Source organism: Schistocerca cancellata, chromosome 6 (assembly GCF_023864275.1).
Source record: "Schistocerca cancellata isolate TAMUIC-IGC-003103 chromosome 6, iqSchCanc2.1, whole genome shotgun sequence".
NCBI classification, from domain to species: Eukaryota; Metazoa; Arthropoda; class Insecta; order Orthoptera; family Acrididae; genus Schistocerca; species Schistocerca cancellata.
In genome coordinates, this window is record NC_064631.1 from 249,472,220 (window position 1) to 249,491,021 (window position 18,802).

General features: G+C 38.5%; 1 protein-coding gene across 2 annotated transcripts in view; it reads left to right on the forward strand.

Annotated features, from left to right (window-relative positions):
- Positions 1 to 2,347: 2,347 nt before the first annotated feature.
- LOC126088519 (protein Mo25) overlaps positions 2,348 to 18,802 on the forward strand; it is a 39,080-nt gene continuing 22,625 nt past the window's right edge. Inside the window, exons 1-6 of one of the 2 annotated variants that reach the window (XM_049906672.1) lie at positions 2,348 to 2,483; positions 3,110 to 3,276; positions 5,672 to 5,839; positions 5,919 to 6,037; positions 15,958 to 16,126; positions 16,410 to 16,574. In XM_049906672.1, coding sequence (XP_049762629.1) covers positions 3,175 to 3,276; positions 5,672 to 5,839; positions 5,919 to 6,037; positions 15,958 to 16,126; positions 16,410 to 16,574 — 723 coding nt within the window. In that variant the 5' untranslated portion in view covers positions 2,348 to 2,483; positions 3,110 to 3,174. The other variant, XM_049906671.1, reaches the window with a different exon arrangement.

Genomic DNA, 18,802 nt, shown 5'->3' on the forward strand with positions numbered 1-18,802 from the left:
GCGCATCCGACATTGCAAAACTATGATTCAGTACAAGGACAGTGCGTGGCATGAGCTGTTGATTTGTGCCTGACATTTGGGATGAAACTGCGATTCAGACAGCAGATGGCGCACTGTGTGGTTGGTGCGAGTGGTTCATGTTTGACGTTGGAAACTGAACCATATAAAACGTCGATGAACTCCAGGGATCACGTTGGCTACCGCCAGATATTACGTCGATTGGCATCTGGGATCATCAGGATTATGCCAAGGGTCACCAAAAATATTGAAATTTAGAATAAATCTGCTTTACTGCAACATTTAATAAAACAGCATGCAAAAGCGCAAAACAGCCTAAAATATAAAGTGAGTATCAATAAGGGAACAATTATAAAGCCCAAGAATAAACAAACAGCAGCATATACAATATGCATCCTCAGCATATCTGATATACGATGCACAATCACTATGCTGCTAAGTGATTTTGGAAATCAATCCAATCAAGCAACAAAACTCTATATGGATAATCAGAGGGTAATCTCGAATTTCATAAGAGATCAAGACACACTGATATCCAATATCATTTCATGAAAGCATGAGGAAGAAGCGAACATTATCGAATATTTTCTTAATGAAAAACAGGATGTGGATATTTTCACCAAACCCTTGAGCAAAGGTAGGTTTGTGATGTTGCACGGAACTATGAACATTATCAAAAATAGATTGTAAGATGCTCAAACAGTGGGAGTGTTGAAACTGAAGGTTTTTTTTTTTAGTTCCAAAAATCTCCCCACCTAACATGTTGCTGGCGTTACAGTCACCTTTATTTTAATATTCCTTGGGTATGGCCCCCTTTTTTTATTCATTGCCTGTCCGTCATTTAACACACTTTTCCTTGTATTAAGACATAATAAAAGTTGTTCCTTTATATTTGTGTGTCTGAATTTGAATTCGATAATCCTTAATATGTTTGGGGTTTATTCTACTTAGTTTTCTCATAGCTGTGTTTGTTTCCAAATACTGTCTTTCACCAGAGGCACAATTTTATGAGCAGCATCATCAAAATCATCTCACTTTTTAAAATTATTCTAAGATTACAGACACAGATACAGGAGTCATCTAGTGGAAACGAAATACCGTTAGTACCTTTTTGAAAAGACGATCTTAGGAAAAATATCTTTAGTGAAAGAGGATGGATACCAGGACATAGCATCTTCTAAGATCCGTGAGATTTGACAAAGATGGATGAGATGACAAGTTTCACTGAGTAAATCTTCCTGTTGACTCTGTAGTAAGTTTCAAAATCAAGAGTGTTTAATATAACCAAGTGACATCACACTTTTGAAGCCCTTTAAAATTAGGTAACAAACAATACTGTACAAGTAGGAATTATACTTAGAGCTCTATTGATTGATGTGAAAAAAAGGATTCCCCTACTTATTATTTATTTATGCCTCCTTAGACAATTCCGCGTAACAGCATCAGACATGTCAGACGCATTACAGAAATAGCATATACATATACGAAACATACAAAGAAAGATAGGATTAGATAAGGATAGAGAAGGAAGTCGGCCATGATCGTATCACTGTAACCACTCCAAACCGGTATTCACCATAGCAGTTTGGGAAAACCATGGAAAACCCAACTCAAGATGTCCAGATAGGGTACGAACCTCGCTCCTCCCGAATATGAGTTCGGGGCATTAACATTTGGTTAGCCACCTCACCGGTACGTGATGGGATGGGAAACGACATATGTATAGTCTACAAGGAGATAAGTTAACAAATATAATCAGTGATACAACTAGAATGTGAAACTTTGATATACCGTAATACACTTCTGAAAAAAAAAAAAATGAAAACACTTGGACACATTATATAACGTGCTGAAAAGTATGGAACACGAACTCCTGCCAATACAAACAACTTAAGGTTCCTTCACATAGGTAGGCCTACTATTATATTGAAGTCTCTGCGTGTATTTTATATGATTCGTCTTTAGTTTTTCATTGTGATAGAATGAATTATTTTGGTGATTTCCCGTTATAATTTGTAGACGAAATGTTGTCGTAAAGAGGTCTATGAACAGCAATCGCATTTACAGCAAATTCAATGGCAAAAATATTTTCGATTTATAACATTGTTAACTGTGTAGTATAGTTAATCCGATCCAAACAAATTGAATTTAACTGAGCATTCTTGCCGTTAAGGAGTTAAACGGTAAAGATGGAAAGGAGTTAACGTCTTATATCAGAGTTATCAGGCTGTTGTAATTACACCATTTCTCGTGAAATATACATCCCGATTAAGACAAGAGTCTACGGTTCTCTTGTACAGCTCGAGGCATTAATGAAACAGAAAACTGTATTACATTTGGTAAACTACCACACCTCCGTCGCCAATGTGTGCTATTGTATCCTTACTTTCGTTGTCAGGACTTGTCATTTGGTCGTGTTATTATTGATAATATCTTTGAATCCCAGAGATGGTAAAATATATCAGGTGAGCTCGGAAATTTTCCTGCCATAAAGAAGTGTATGTTACACTTATTATGAATTAATTTGATAATCGTGACGTAAAGCTGCAAGACGTTGTACCTACGTTTCTATGGGATAGTATTTCGTTGTGTAATAGACAATAAAGTGGGCGCTGACTATCCGAAGGTCGAAGGATTTAATGTCTCAGTTCATTTGGTAAACGATTCGTGTTTTATTGTCAGCTAGTTACTGAATTTGTAGCATGACTTATTGTACGTAAAGTGCCGCAGAAATTATATCTGACTTCGAGGAAGTTTACGTTCTGAGCTGAAATATTTGTGAAGTCTGGACAATTACGTTTTTATACAAGACAACCAGTGTTAAATGTGTGTGCAGCGTAAGAGAACAAACTCCAGGTAAAGTGCAGAGAGCGAGTAATGGTGAAACAATTTCGTGATTCAGTGCCACATTGTATTGGGAAAAAAAAATACCAAAAACACGTGTTTCACATGTAATGATCTGTGATGCATTTAATGTTCTGTGATACAGTTAATGTCATGGTTGTAGCCAATTCTGTCAGAGGCGTTGAAAACCCCATGTTTCTTCTGTGACTTATAAAAAATACGACGTAATGTTCTGTTCCTCTCTCAGATTATAGGAAATCTGCTTCACATGCGGCTTAGAGTGTGATATATTGGGATACAAAACATTTTACAATGCCCTTGTTTGGTAAATCTCAGAAGAGCCCTGCAGAAGTAGTTAAGGCGTTAAAAGAAGCCGTCAATGCACTGGAACGAGGAGATAAAAAGGCTGAAAAAGTGAGTATTCGTAGAATTTGTTGTGTGTTTTAACTGTAAGTTGAGTATTGATGTAGGTTACTTTGCTCGAAGTTGTTCGTTATAGCCTATGATAAGCCAATAGTAGAAGAGGGATGAGTGTTATACAATGGAATATGTGCGTATGTGTTGTTCTACATTATAGTTTACCTGATAAAGAATATTCTTTGAAATCAGACGTTCATTCATGTGGTTTATACATAGACGCCACCTTCACGGTTTTAAGTTAATTTTAATAGTCGGATATCAGGACTTTCTACTGACAGCTTTTTCAGCTTAATCGTCTTATGTTGTTAGGGCTTTATCATGCCACAGAACAAAGAAACAACATATCAAGTAGAATTTTACTATGTGGATAATATTGACTGACTCCTGAACTTCTAGTGTACAGTTTACATGTAAATCAGAAGTGGCGCAAACCAGGATGCTTTTCGTGTCTTGCACATAGATTGCCTTTGTGTCAATTTGGTGTAGCTAATAAAAACCAAATTTTAGCTAAGCATTTTAGGTCATTTGGTTTAGTACAGAAAAGTTTCCATTATTCAGGAGTATACATTTTCAATAATTTACCAACATCTGTTAGAAGTTTAACTATCAATAAAGTTCACACCAAGAGGTGCCTAAGAGTTTTGTATTTGGCCACCCCCCCCCCCTCTTTCACTGAAAATGTCATTGTTGTTATCAAATAGGCCCTTAGGTCAAATCTAACTTATGTACATCTGCATTGCAGTAATATGAACAGTGTAGGCCTAGAAAACAAAACAAAACAGTATCACAAACGGCCAGTGTAGAAATCTTGAACCAGTACTCCCATGAGTAAACGCTGTAATGGTGACAACAGCACATATAGGCCTATTCATTCGTGATCTGAAATGCAGAAACTTTGCTTAACTTCAGAAATTCCACAAAAACATAGCACTTGAATAGTTGGACATCAGATCATTAAACTATAGGACCTTCATTGCCATATTGTCCCACATTGTGCATATGATGACATACTAGTGAATTTCCTCATCAGAACATATACTAAGCAAAAACAAAATCTCCAACCATTAACAACACCACAAACTAACAATTCGAAAGCCAAAAACCAACCTGTAGCCAATACTACTGACACTACAGCAACTCACTAACAAAGCTCCAAACACACAGCTCCAATATGAAGCATACAAGTAACATATCTGACACAGCACTTCACCAGTCCAGTCGTGCAATACCACCCAAAAACATATCCAGAACATTGATATTCAACATGGGAGTGTGCCAGAATGTACTACAAAGCCCCTCTTCAACACACTCTAGAGCAGATACTCTGTCAATCTTAATGTCACAGGTCAAAGCCAACATCCAGTACTGCACTTTGTGGTTGACCAATTTTGTCCAGCCCAGACTCTTTTAATTGTTCTGGAGAGTAATGTCTTTCTTTCTTGGTTGCTAGTAATTGCAGTTGATAGAAACATAATAGTAAGATGCCTTCTGGCTGCTTGAGTTAGCAATATATTTCTAATGTTGCAGTTACTTTCCTTTTCCTAGGGTATGTCTAAAAGTAGACTTTGGAAAATTTATAGGATTTTTGAAGGGTTCTGACATGTTTTCCAATAGCAGCTGTGCAGTTCTTTCTATACTGACAAAAGGCAAAATGCCTGTGTTTTCCATATGACCGTTCTGACACTATGCTTTTTCAGAGGTATTTTAACAAGTCCATTATCTTGTGGTACATGTATTATCTTGTCACTTTATCAGTGTTCACTGCCATTGCACTGAAGACGAGATGCAGGAGTTGGACAGATCTTGTAAGCACTGCACATGCCATAAAATGTAAACTGTTTTAGGATTTTGCTGTTCACTGACAAAGATGGAAATCTGGCTCAACATCGATTAATTTTGGGTGTAAATAATCTCTTGTGTAGTTTTTGCTGATTTCTGGATAACGACTATGTACATTGAATTTACTGATGCTGTAGAGAATCAGATACACACAATGCTTGTGATCTGTGTATTATGTTGTTGATAACAACTGGGTGTTGAACCTTGGGCTATCTTTCTTTGTACTTGTCCCTATCAGAAATATTAGATATGTTAAACTGTAGCATTGAACAAGCAAAAAGTAGCATCTAATTATTAGGTCATAAGCAACACTTTCTAGACAGTTTAGAAGACTAAAGTTTACACAGGAAATAACTTACATAGAAGTATGCAGATATCTTCCAAAATGATATGCACTGAGAACTAGTTAAATACAGTGTTTGGTAATGTGACAGCCTATATTTCTTACACATTACCATGACTTTTAATTTTTATGTAGCGATATTTATATCACTCTTGTAGTTATTGTTTTCAATTCTTATTATTGAAACTAGACACTCTTTATTGTTAGGCACAAGAAGATGTCAGCAAGAATCTGGTACTCATTAAAAATATGTTGTATGGGACATCAGATGCAGAACCACAGACTGATATAATTGTTGCACAACTAGCTCAGGAACTGTATAACAGCAATTTACTACTTCTGCTGATTCAGAATTTGAATCGCATTGACTTTGAGGTAAGATCTTAACTCTGTTACTTCAATTACGTCATTCTAGCACTTGACACTGGTCATTCTAAGTTTGTGTGTATTTTAGGGAAAGAAGGATGTCGCTCAAGTTTTCAATAACATACTACGTCGACAGATTGGAACTAGGTCACCTACTGTGGAGTATATATGTACGAAGCCGGAAATACTTTTTACTCTTATGGCTGGGTAAGTGAGCTCAATTTTTTTACTGTTTGTCACTTGATGTCTTATCATGCATTGTTTTGGAGTCTACACAGAAACGAGCAAATAGCTCAACATGGGAAGCAGATGGTTACAGGTTCAGCTACAATGCTTGTGTAAAAGAATGGCTTAAAAAGCACGCGTTGCACCCAATGAAATTTTAAAAGGCACTGTAAAAAAATTTATGTTGCTGTACCTAATAAATATTAGATTTAGTCCTACATGTATTCTACATGTTATGGTGTGCTGTTGATCTGAATGATGTTAAAGTTCTGACAAGCAGCATTACAATTATTAAACACTAGAAGAAATAATTACAGTGTGAAAATTTAAGATGTGACTTCAGGCATTCTCTACAGATCTGTTGCAAATACGCTTCTTGGGTTTGCCACTGAGTAATACTGTGCGAATCCCTCAATGTTTCATTGTTACAACTGTTCAACATTTTCAGGTGGCAATAGCTGCTGTTAACACTGCTGCAAGATGCAACTGGAGATGATTGCATGGTGTTGTCAAAATTTAACAGCACAGGAGCAAGAAGAGATACACTTGGGTGGGGAAGTGTTCATGGATGAAAAAGGTACATGTGCGGCTCCCTACAGGGAGCCGGAGAGAGGCCGTCTGCTTTTGTGCAGTGGGCAATAACTGTTGCTGTGAGATGCTCCAGTGGTTAAAAATTGAATTATATCTCTGCAATTTGCTGTGTCTGGTCATGAACAGAGGTTCTTGTTTCTTTTGTTTTAATTGAATGGCAGCCAGTGCAGGAGTCAAATCAGGGCTTAGTTAAAAACCAACTCCCTTTTAAGATTGACTGCTGTGTGTGGTCTCCTTAAAAACATAATCCCACAATGCTGAGGATAAAACTTCAATTTACTTGTAAATTGTGATTTCCAGTGTTCAGACAGTACTCCGTTACCATTGCATTATTAGCTTTGCTCAGGCATGTGTGATGATGGTGTTTAACACAACATTTTTGTATGATTAAATATATCTGCTCAGGGATCATATATACCATGAAACTTCCTGGTAGGTTAAACTTTGTGCTGGGCTGAGACTCTTAACTCGGGACCTTTGCCTTTCGCGGGCAAGTGCTCTACAAACTGAGCTACCCAAGCACGACTCACGCCCCGTCTTCACAACTTTAATTCTGACAGTACCTTGTATCCTACCTTCCAAACTTCGCAGAAGCTCTCCTGCATACCTTGCAGAACTTCCTCTCCTGGAAGAAAAGATATTGCGGAGATGTTTCCAGAATGAAATTTTCACTTTGCTGCAGGGTGATAATTTCATTCTGGAAACATCCCCTAGGCTGTGGCTAAGCCGTGTCCCTGCAATATACTTTTTTCCAGGAAAGTTCTGCGCGGAATTAAAGTTGCGAGGACGGGGCGTGAGTCATGCTTGGGTAACTCAGTTGGTAGAGCACTTGCCCGCAAAAGGCAAAGGTTCACAGTTAGAGTCTCGGCCTGGCACGCAGATACTCCGCTGCAGAGTGAAAATTTAATTCCATATATACCATGTTTTCTAAACTCAAGATCTTCTTCATTAGAACACAACAAATTCCTCAGTTTTGCTGGTGGATAGAAAACGCACTTGGTGTCTTGTCTCTTGAGGATTCTTTCTTTTCTTGTAGACATGCTGCCAAAATACCGTAAGAAGGCCATTGCAGCGGGTGCCTCCACATTTGATTTTATATTGAACTTGCTTGGACTGGAATGGATTGCTTATCTCTGGTCAGAATCACTAGGTAGACTGTGGGGATCTGAGGCCACCTGTGCTCTGTGTACCGGAAAGTGCAACACAGAGTGCAGAGTGATGGCAGCTTGTGGGCCACCAATGTAACTCTGTGAGAGTCAGTTTACGGGGTTTACAGTAGGCACTATGTCGCAGCGCACAGTCTACTTTTCATCTAACCATGACATTCAGGAATGGTAAGATACTATCTTTTTCCACTTCCATGGTGAACTGAGTATTCGGATGGAGCGAGTTCAGATACTGGACAAACATAGGTAAGGGCTGTATTCTGTGAGGTCACAACACAAATGGATCATCTATATACTGCCAGAAGCAGATAGTGCCACAATAAAGGTACAACACTAAAACTAGCCACAGGATCTGACTGGTGCAGTTTGCCTCTTCATGCATCCTGTAAGACCTCTGAATAGCAGATATGATTGTCGCATTTGCCTGTGATAAGAGGTTCCAATAGGGAAGTAAGATTTTTAGCCAAGAAATAAGTAAGCAGTGGCCTTCTTGCCATAGTTGGCAGCATGTGTTCGAGTAGAAAGAATCCTCATGAAGCGTTTTTGTCATCCACCAGCAAAATTCAGGAATTTGTTATGTTTTATCAGAGATGATCTTGGCTTTATAAAACGTGATGTATGTAAGATATGCCAACATGGGAAGTCTTAAATAGGGCAAACATGTCGAACTGTGCAAGAACACTCTGTGGAGTACCATTGTGATACATGCATGGGCCAACAAGATAAATTGGCTGACATACAGCTTCACATGTTTTACAAGAAGACGGATGATTTATCCTCAGCCTCAGTGTTTTTAAGTGGACCATACATATCCATACAGCAGACAGTCTCGTCAGCAGGAATGCTAGTTTTCAACTGAGCCCTGTCTGGAATCCAGCATTGGTGGCCATTACATTAAAACAGGAAAACAACTACCTCTGATTCATGATCAGATGCAGTGCACTGCAGAGATTTAATTCACTTTTTAATGGCAGGAGCATCCAACAGCACAGTCACTGCCCAATGACACACACACACACACACACACACACACACACACACACACACACAACGAAAGGCCTCTCTTCAGCTCCCGGTAGGGGGCAAAATGTGTGTGTGTGTGTGTGTGTGTGTGTGTGTGTGTGTGTGTGTGTGTGTGTGTGTGTGTCCCCACCCATGCATATTTGTTGCTCATGGCCTGATAAATTTAAATGGGTGCTTCATTGAGATTGAGTGCTTGGAAGATTAGGCTTTGAAGGTCATGTTGCATCAACCAGCTCTCTGTTACATTCATCAATATGTGAGCATCAAGTGACTGAAGTAGGTGGTGTTGTTGTGTGTCTCGCCAGTTGCAAGGTACATTCTGTCATTTGCTTCCTGCAATCAGGAGTAGTTAATGCTGCCAAGATTCATCATAAATTGTCATGTATGGGGATGAGGAAAGGAGTGAAGGTATTATGGGGGTTATGAGTGATGACATTGGGTGGGAGTTCCAGAAGAATTCAAAGCTAGTTGTTGAGATGTGTATATTGGAAGTGGTAGAGGAAGATATTCAGAACAATAACTGTATTTTCTGTCAGTTCTTTGGATGTCGCTGATGAACTGTTGCGACATATTGGTGAAATTATGCATGTGAGATGTCAGTTAAGTCATCGAACTTTCCAAAGGTGTGCCTCAGATTTCAGTGACAGTAGTTTTTAACATTGTCAGAGAGATTTGGTTGCTCTTGGTTTTTATGCATGGTGGGTACCAAAATGTGTAATATGCTCACAAAACTGAAAGAATGGGTTCAGTCTTGACAGTTCTTCAGCACTAAGTAGAGAGCAAGGAATGATTGCAGCTGGAGACAAGATGAGTACAGTATGTGAATTTTGAAACTAAGGATAAGTCCAAACAGGAGGAGCAAACTCATTCTCCCAAATAAGTGCAAAAAATTAAAGGAGATGTTGTTAAGAGTTTTGAATGCATTTTATGAGAGTAATGCTGGAGAATACTGTGACTGCACAGTTTCATTGTGCAACTTGTATGAAAATCCAAAATAAATCGAAAAGAAAGACAAGAGATGATTATCAAAGCAATCATCCTCCTTCATGACAATGTGTGACCCCTTACTACGAATTGAACAAAGGAAAATCTCAAACTTTTTGGCTAGCAAATTTTTCAAAATTCTCCTTATAGTCCCTACATGGCATCAGATGACTTTAATCATCTTGAAGATGAAGGGTGGGCAGGCAGGCAATGACCTCAAGGATGCTGTCAACAATTGACAGAAGCACTAGGTAGCATTTTTTTATGAAGGTATAAAGAAGCTGGTGACCCAGTATGACAGATGTGTGACTTTGGGTGGTGACTGTGGAGATGTAATGTCAAAAAGTAAGTACAGATTATATGTAGAAGAAGAAAAAGCAATTTATTTTTTTTAATAGTCAAGCAGAGGTCAATTTACGAATAGCCCTAATATTCTCCCTCAACACTTAGGCATCAAGATTGCATTATCATTCAGACAACATGCTTGTTGCTAGTGTAGTTGTAGTTTTAAAATGTGTGTTCAGCCAAACCATAGGCAGTGCAGTGTATTTACATGTTAGGGCAATTTTTGGTATATGCCTTGATGTGTGTATGTGAGATTATTGAACTGTTATAGTGCAAAATTTGTTGTTTTTTTACAGGAATAACAAATTATCTTGTTATAACTCCAACACTTTGGGTGATAAATTCAGTTTCCTTGCTTTGCTGACATTGAGGATATGTACAGTGTAGATGTGGAAAACAATTTGCCATGTTAAGTTAATGGACAGTTTATTATCATAGACTAGAAATAAGTGTCATCATGCATGCTGTTTTAATACTGCTGTAATTCTAAAATTAACAGAATTTGTGTGTGTATACAGGTGACTTTTACTTTAATTAAAGTTCAAACAGTTGTGAGCTTTAAAAATTGAAATCTAATATTCATATTTTAAGTTCTGTTGTGCAGTCTATACTTTGCTGTTAACTGTGTTTTGTTTTGCATTACTCTGCATGGCCAAAGTAGTCATTTGTAAAAGCTGCACACGCTCGTATAAATTTTGTGTTGCTAACTTTTGGAAAACTTGTCAGAACTGCAAACAAAACATATTAATTGCAGAGTAAATGTATTGCAGCATAGTGTCTTGATAGTATAAAGTCACTAGAAGTTATGTGGACCACACAGAAAACATGTTCTTGTATGGTGTGACAGCTATATAGGTAGACAACTTACCATTAAATAGATTCAGGTAGCCATCTACTGAAACAGATGAACAGTTGGTTTGTTAATCAGAACACCCTTCACCCGCCAACCCCTTTGCACTCTCTCCTAGCAAAGGAAGGCATTGAGGAAAAGAACTTTAAAGAATCGGGATAGGGTGCTAGGGTAATTAATAATCCATGAAACATCAGTAACACATATCATTCAAGAACTTAAGAAGTTGAGGGTGGTTGTGGAGGGTGAAGAAATTAGACATCTCTTACTGTACTGACATTCATCTGGTAATAGCTCAGCATGAACCATACACATCTATTTTCAGAAAACCATTTATGCTATGTGGAGTAGAGTGTTTCAGGTGTCTGTTGTGTAACTATTGAAAAGAGGGAGCATAATGTAATTCTCCTCCATGAAATAATTTCAGAAGATTGCACATGTGTATGACAACATTGTGCTAGCTGGCTACTTTGTGCAAGCATTGTTTATTGACTGAATTGAGTGGCTGTGTCAAGTGTAGAAAAGGTTGGGAGTGGGAAGGAGGGGTGGGAAGTGTAGCTGACTGCAGGGGGAAGAAGCAGCAGGTGCAAAAGATAAGAATGTGATACTGGTGAGCTTGTTCTGGCCACAGGCGAGGGAAGTGGTGTGCAACACACAGTGGCATGTAGGAGTGAATTGGGAGCTAGAACAAGCAAGAGGGAGGCAGCTGAGAGGGGATGAGAGTGCAAAATGAAAGAAGTTAGGGTGGTGGGACAGTCTAGAGGAGATGGAACCCAGGAGGGTTATGGGTATGAAGTATCTACATCTACATCCATACTCCGCAAACCACCTGGCTGAGGGTACCTTGAGTACCTCTATCGGTTCTCCCTTCTATTCCAGTCTCGTACTGTTCGAAGAAAGAAGGATTGTTGGTATTCTTCTGTGTGGGCTATAATCTCTGATTTTATCCTCATGGTCTCTTCGCGAGATATACATAGGAGGGAGCAATATACTGCTTGACTCTTTGGTGAAGGTATGTTCTCGAAACTTCAACAAAAGCCCATACCAAGTTACTGAGCTTCTCTCCTGCAGAGTCTTCCACTGGAGTTTATCTATCATCTCCGTAACACTTTCGCGATTACTAAATGATCCTGTAATGAAGCACGCTGCTCTCCATTGGATCTTCTCTCTCTCTTCTATCAACACTATCTGGTACGGATCCCACACTGCTGAGCAGTATTCAAGCAGTGGGCGAACAAGCATACTGTAACCTACTTCCTTTGTTTTCGGATTGAATTTCCTTGGGATTCTTCCAATGAATCTCAGTCTGGCATCTGCTTTACCGACGATCAACTTTATATGATCATTCGATTTTAAATTACTCCTGATGCGTACTCTCAGATAATTTATGGCATTAACTGCTTCCAGTTGCTGACCTGCTATTTTGTAGCTAAATGATAAGGGAACTATCTTTCTTTGTATTCACAGCACATTACACTTGTCTACATTGAGATTAAATTGCCATTACCTGCACCATGCGTCAATTCGCTGCAGATCCTCCTGCATTTCAGTACAGTTTTACATCGTTACAACCTCTCGATATACCACAGCATCATCCGCAAAAAGCCTCAGTGAACTTCCGATGTCATCCACAAGGTCATTTATGTATATTGTGAATAGCAACGGTCCTACGACACTCCCCTGCAGCACACCTGAAATCACTCTTACTTCGGAAGACTTCTCTCCATTGAGAATGACATGCTGCGTTCTGTTATCTAGGAACTCTTCAATCCAATCACACAATTGGTCTGATAGTCCATATGCTTTTACTTTGTTCATTAAATGACTGTGGGGAACTGTATCGAACGCCTTGCGGAAGTAAAGAAACACGGCATCTACCTGGGAACCCGTGTCTATGGCCCTCTGAGTCTCGTGGACGAATAGCGCGAGCTGGGTTTCACATGACAGTCTTTTTCGAAACCCATGCTGATTACTACAGAGTAGATTTCTAGTCTCCAGTAAAGTCATTATACTCGAACATAATACGTGTTCCAAAATTCTACAACTGATCGACGTTAGAGATATAGGTCTATAGTTCTGCACATCTGCTCAACGTCCCTTCTTGAAAACGGGGATGACCTGTGCCCTTTTCCAATCCTTTGGAACACTACGCTTTTCTAGTATGTGTAGCAAGAAAATTGCCCTCTTTATAATTCAGAAAAGCTGGTGATATGGGGAAGAATTCAGATGACATGGATTGTGATGCAGCCATTGAAATAGAGTATGTTGTGCTCAGCAGCATATTGTACCACAAGGTGGACAAATTTGCTCTTGGCTGTTGTTTGGCAGTGGTCATTCATGCAGATGAACAACTTTGCTCTTGAATATAGTTTGACAGTGACCATTCATTCAGGTAGACTGGTGATCCTGTCCATATAAATTGGCATGCAGAAATTCAAGGGTGTTGATGTATGATATGACTGTTCTAACAGGTGACCCTGCATTTGATAAGTTAAGCCCATGAGAGGACTGGACTAGGATGTCTAGGGTGCATGTTTTGGACATATCTTGCACCTGAGGCTTTAAAGAGTCAACAGGACGAAAGTAAACAATAAAGCAGTATCAATAGATATGTACTTGAGAACGAATTTGGATGTGGTAGTCTCAAATGAAGACAATAAGGGCTGGAATGGTACACTATGTAACCTACCCACGGAACATGCTTTGTGTAATATCAGCCTCTGACCACACAAATGAAGAATCAGCCTATGCATCTGAGAATACATAATTGCAGACAAATCAGTGGCGCACACACATTTTCTATCATAATAAATCTGTGGAGAGGAAAAGACACCTGCAGTGATGCTGTGTCAAACCAAAGTGTGGCCACACCATCAGAGATTTCACAGCAGTGATTTTTTGTGAAGTGGCAACATCAAGGAAACACAAAATAGCTTAGTTGTAGAAGTAAGCAGGTAATTGTCCAAAACTTAACCAAAAAAAGCTGTTCTGCCTAATTTTAACTAAGGTGAAAAGCAAGTTGGCAACTCGACTTTTCATCAAGTGTGTGTGGTCAGCATATTTGGTTTCCAACAGTGTCCCCACGGATTTTAAGTAAAGAGCAATTTTGCACGTACTGCAAGAGCTTTTGAAAAATCTATATTTGCCACCAGTTTAGATCGGTGGTCATCCTCCTCAGAAAACATGAAATTAGTTGAGCAGCTCTTTCATCACTACTGTGGTGTGAAGTTGATCAGTATGCCTTGTGCACTCCACTTAGCAGCAGGGAACATAGGAATGGACAATGCATTAAAGTTATTCATTTGCATAAGTACCATTTTCTCGTCACAGCAGTGATACAGAATGATTTTTATGACTCAGTTGTATTCTTGATGTCACAGTAGGAGTGATGACATGTAGGCTTCTATACCTTTTTAACAAGTTGGTGAAATTAGTAGTAAATAGTTTTAACACCTCTTTCCTTACCTAGAAATGATTTGCTGTAAGTTGTAGGTACCGGTATATTGGCCATGTTTCCCCTTTTTGGGGCACCACAAGAGCGGTATGCCTGATCAGCCAAAGTCTGAGAGACCTGGTCGTCTTGTCAAATAAGTCTTTGGCTCTTTGCTGCATTGAAGACACCTTTATTTTTACCTTTGAAACCGTCCGGTTATTGCAGCTGGTCTAGTGTCTGCACTGCACGAGCTGAACATAGGGTATAACTGGCTGTTCGAATGTGGCAAAGCAATTCATCCCAAAATGAAAAACTGATTTCACAATAAATGGTTACAAATTCACCATCTGTGCATCAAGTGAGAAGCCTTCTTTGAGGATTAAGCACTAGTAGTAGTAGTAGTAGTAGTAGTAGTAAAAAAAGGAAGCTCAGTATGCTATTAGTTTCATGAATAATATTATGTTTGTTAGTGGTGAAAACTGAAAAGCTCATTGTTGGTGGAAAGGGGGACAGAGAACAGCCCAAGAATTGACAAGAGTTTTCCTGATCAAGGGGAAAAAATTGAAGAAAGTATACCAGGAATCAGCCTCTTCTCTACAGAAATTACACAGTAGCAGACCTACAGTACCTTCGTTGGGAGGAAAATATGAATAACACATCCATCTAACTCATATCCACTGTGAAAATAGTCCATCCCTTTCAGTTCATATCTTGCAGGCATGGAAAAACTGAGCTGTGTTAGCACACCTGGTGTGACGTGGTTTATTTTACAGTTTGCAGTCAAGCCATTGAAACAGGTCTTACCAGTTATGTGATGCAATGAACAACTTTTGTAGTGGGAAACAGTTAAAAGGATGTGAAACCTTTAAGCAAGAAATGAATGAAGAGTTCCATAGGGTCTGAACAGGATGTCACCGAATGTGGCTGGTGTTTGATAAATTGTTTGTTACGTTTAGTTGTTGGCATGAGTCCAGAAAATTGTATCTTTTACCAGAGAAGTTTGTTGATGAAGCCCATGTTCATATATGAGAGGAGCTGTAATCCTTTGTGATGTGAATGAAGTTGATAGGTCTGAAACAGCAAGATGGTTTTAAAAATCTTATTTTAAGTAAGACGTCGGGGTCAATTTCAAACATTGAAGGCAATTACAACACAGATGGGGCTTGCAAGAAGTTAATGCTTTGATGAATGTAGGTTGACTGCAAACTAAAATTATTGCTGTTTGTGGAATTACTAAGAGATGGAATGTGGAGTTGACATAACATTCTGAAAGTACTAGTATATTACATAAAGGATGTAATACAGTAGTAATGTATATTCTTTATTGTGATTAATAAGGTATGTGCACAAAAGAGTTCGCAGAAATTCCCAGAGTGATGATATTTAATGAAATTTGTTAATAAATTTAAAGCTGTTTACAGCTCTGCAGCAAAGACTTTCCAAATAGCATTATAAAGGAAAAATTTGTAGCTATAAGCAATTTCAGTAATGTCACTTAATTTTATTTCAGGTATGAGCATCAAGAAATTGCACTTAATTGTGGAACAATGTTAAGGGAATGTGCACGATATGAAGCACTAGCAAAAATAATGCTTTATTCAGATGAATTTTTTAACTTCTTTCGATATGTTGAAGTTTCAACATTTGATATAGCTTCAGATGCCTTTTCGACATTCAAAGTAAGTAAACATGTGAAAGTAAAATTATATGAGCAACTGTGTCTGATACAATGTTATGTTGTTTTGGGTTAAATGAGAATTTTTTTCCATTCTCATGGAATTTTATCAGGTATAATTGTGAGTTGCGTGAAAGTTTAGACACAAGGTACGAAAAAATTTCGTGTTGACATATGAATATTTGGGACTTAATTAACTTTAAATATAGACAGTATGTTTATAGTGTTAATTCATGATATATTGTTTTAACGAATGGAAGTTAATGCTATATAATGCTTGCCTTTAGGAACTCCTTACACGCCACAAGCTGCTTTGTGCAGAGTTCTTGGAGTTGAATTATGATAAAGTCTTTTCCCACTATCAGAGACTTCTGAACTCTGAAAACTATGTAACACGTCGACAGAGTTTGAAATTGCTCGGTGAACTTCTGCTGGACAGACATAATTTCACAGTAAGTATCATCCTTTGTACATGATGAATACTGTATTAATGTAAGAAAAGAACTTGTACTATTTGTGTAATAGTATACAAATTATAAATAAGACGGTTCATTTCAGGAAATTGTAAAAATCTGATAGGTTGATCAGTACTTTTCTTTTCATACAAAATTCTGTCATATTTCATAGTAAGTGAAGCACCTATCCTCTCTGATACTTACCTTTCTCTCTCTTTCATTTCCGCTTGGTAACAGATGGATCCCTTTTAGTCCAATTTTTTATTGATCTGCACCCAACCTCCCTCCCCCCCCCCCCCCCCCAAAAAAAAAGTAAAAACTTTCCTTTTTCTCTAACAATGGAACAGGGACATATTGTGATGTGGACAGCTAAAACGGAATGAAAATGATTTTAACTTACAGAGCAGTATCTGTTCCATAATTCATAAAGGTTATTTATCTGTAAAATGCTACGTATGTGCACAAACGGTGCTTGAACACTAATGACGTAAAGGCTACAGAAGCACAGTTTGTTGAAGAAACAGTGCCATGGTAATTGTGACTACGAAAGTCACATTAGTCATATAAACAGGATGTTTCAACCAGATTTGTGCAGTTTCACATGTCTGTACCCTTTATGTGAATCAAAATAGTAAAAATAGTGATGTACACATAAAACTACATTTTTATTTCCAAATGAACCATCTGATTTTACAAGGGTTTATCCATGCACATATAATCTTGGGATACTTTTTACAATTATGCTTTGAACCAAAGTCTTCTTTACTTTTCACAAGTGTTTACTTAGTACTCCATTGGATGTGTGACGACATCCAGACAAAAGCCTGGATGCATCTCCAAAGTAACATTGTGTTGTACTTCTTCACAACACGGCATTGCAATTTTGTATGTATCAGTTGATACGGGGCCTGCGACTTGCAAATAAAATTTCTTCTTTGTATGGGAATAACATGAATGATATGTAAGAGTACAGGTATGACACATAGGAAGTTTGTCGGGCTGTGAGTCATGCTCAGATAGCCGAAGCGGTTAAGGTGACTGCTAACATAAAGCAGAAAATCTGGGTTTAACATCTGATCCAGCAAAATTTTCATTGCTTTCATTCCATTGTACAGCTGGAGGTGGCTCCAATTCACAACTGTGATTCCATTTCAATAGCCAAACTCATCAATGACTTTTGTGAGTGTGTCTGGGTTACTGTGTTTGCAGCTGTTACTGTGTGTTATGACAAGTAGCCAGGGTTGTTGGAAGGGGTCGCACTTACCTGCAGTCTTTCACAAATTCTCACAAAAAAAAAATCTTATAACACAAGGTAAGGTGACGTTGACAGCCAACGATGCAATGACATCTATATCACCTTACTGCCTATCCATCATTGAGGCAGCTTATTGTTGAGAAATACTCTTACATGGAAATGCCAACACAGTGGTGCTCTGTCCTATAAAAAACATGAAATATTATGGCATTTTTCAAATTTTGGGAAAATCCAGATCTTTCACAGGTCCAGGTACATAATACAAAAACAAATAAGCAGTAAATCTTCTCTTGGAAAACAATACAAAGCACATGAATCTAAAATTTCCACTTAAGTAGACTCTAGTGCTGTTACTGAGCACTAGACATGAGTTGAAATTATCTTCCATCTCCATGGCCAAAATGAATTCACTGAAAACTATGTACCCTTGTTTTTCAACATCATTTGTTAACCATGTAACACCAAAATACTGCATGCTTGCTTGCTTGCTACCAGTATTCTTGCTGATACGAATAACCACACATTCTCCCTCGTTACACCTACCATAGCACCATGGTGGTAAAACAGCAAGTCCTTGCAGCTCAGTTCCACTACTAACTGCAATTCTGGTGGTAATTCTGTTTCACCTTCTTCAACCTTTCCAAATACTGTTCAGGCGACAGCAAGACCAGACTTCACTGCCCATGTAGCGTTTGATGATGGACAGCTTCTTGCAAATTTGTCAGCTCCACTCCTGCATCCCAGATACTATCCCCTAGTGATTACAATACCCCTTGTATTTGTATTGCTTCCAAATCTCAGTTTAAAGTGCTAGCCATGGCTCTGGTGTAAACCACAGCTTCCTTAATAAGCCTTCGAAGCATGTGTGTCGTTTAATATGCCACTCTCAAATTTTGCATTCTGTGTGGAATACCACTCCATAGTTATTTCATTTGCCTCTGCTAACCCCCTTGCAGCCTCTGCCATCTCA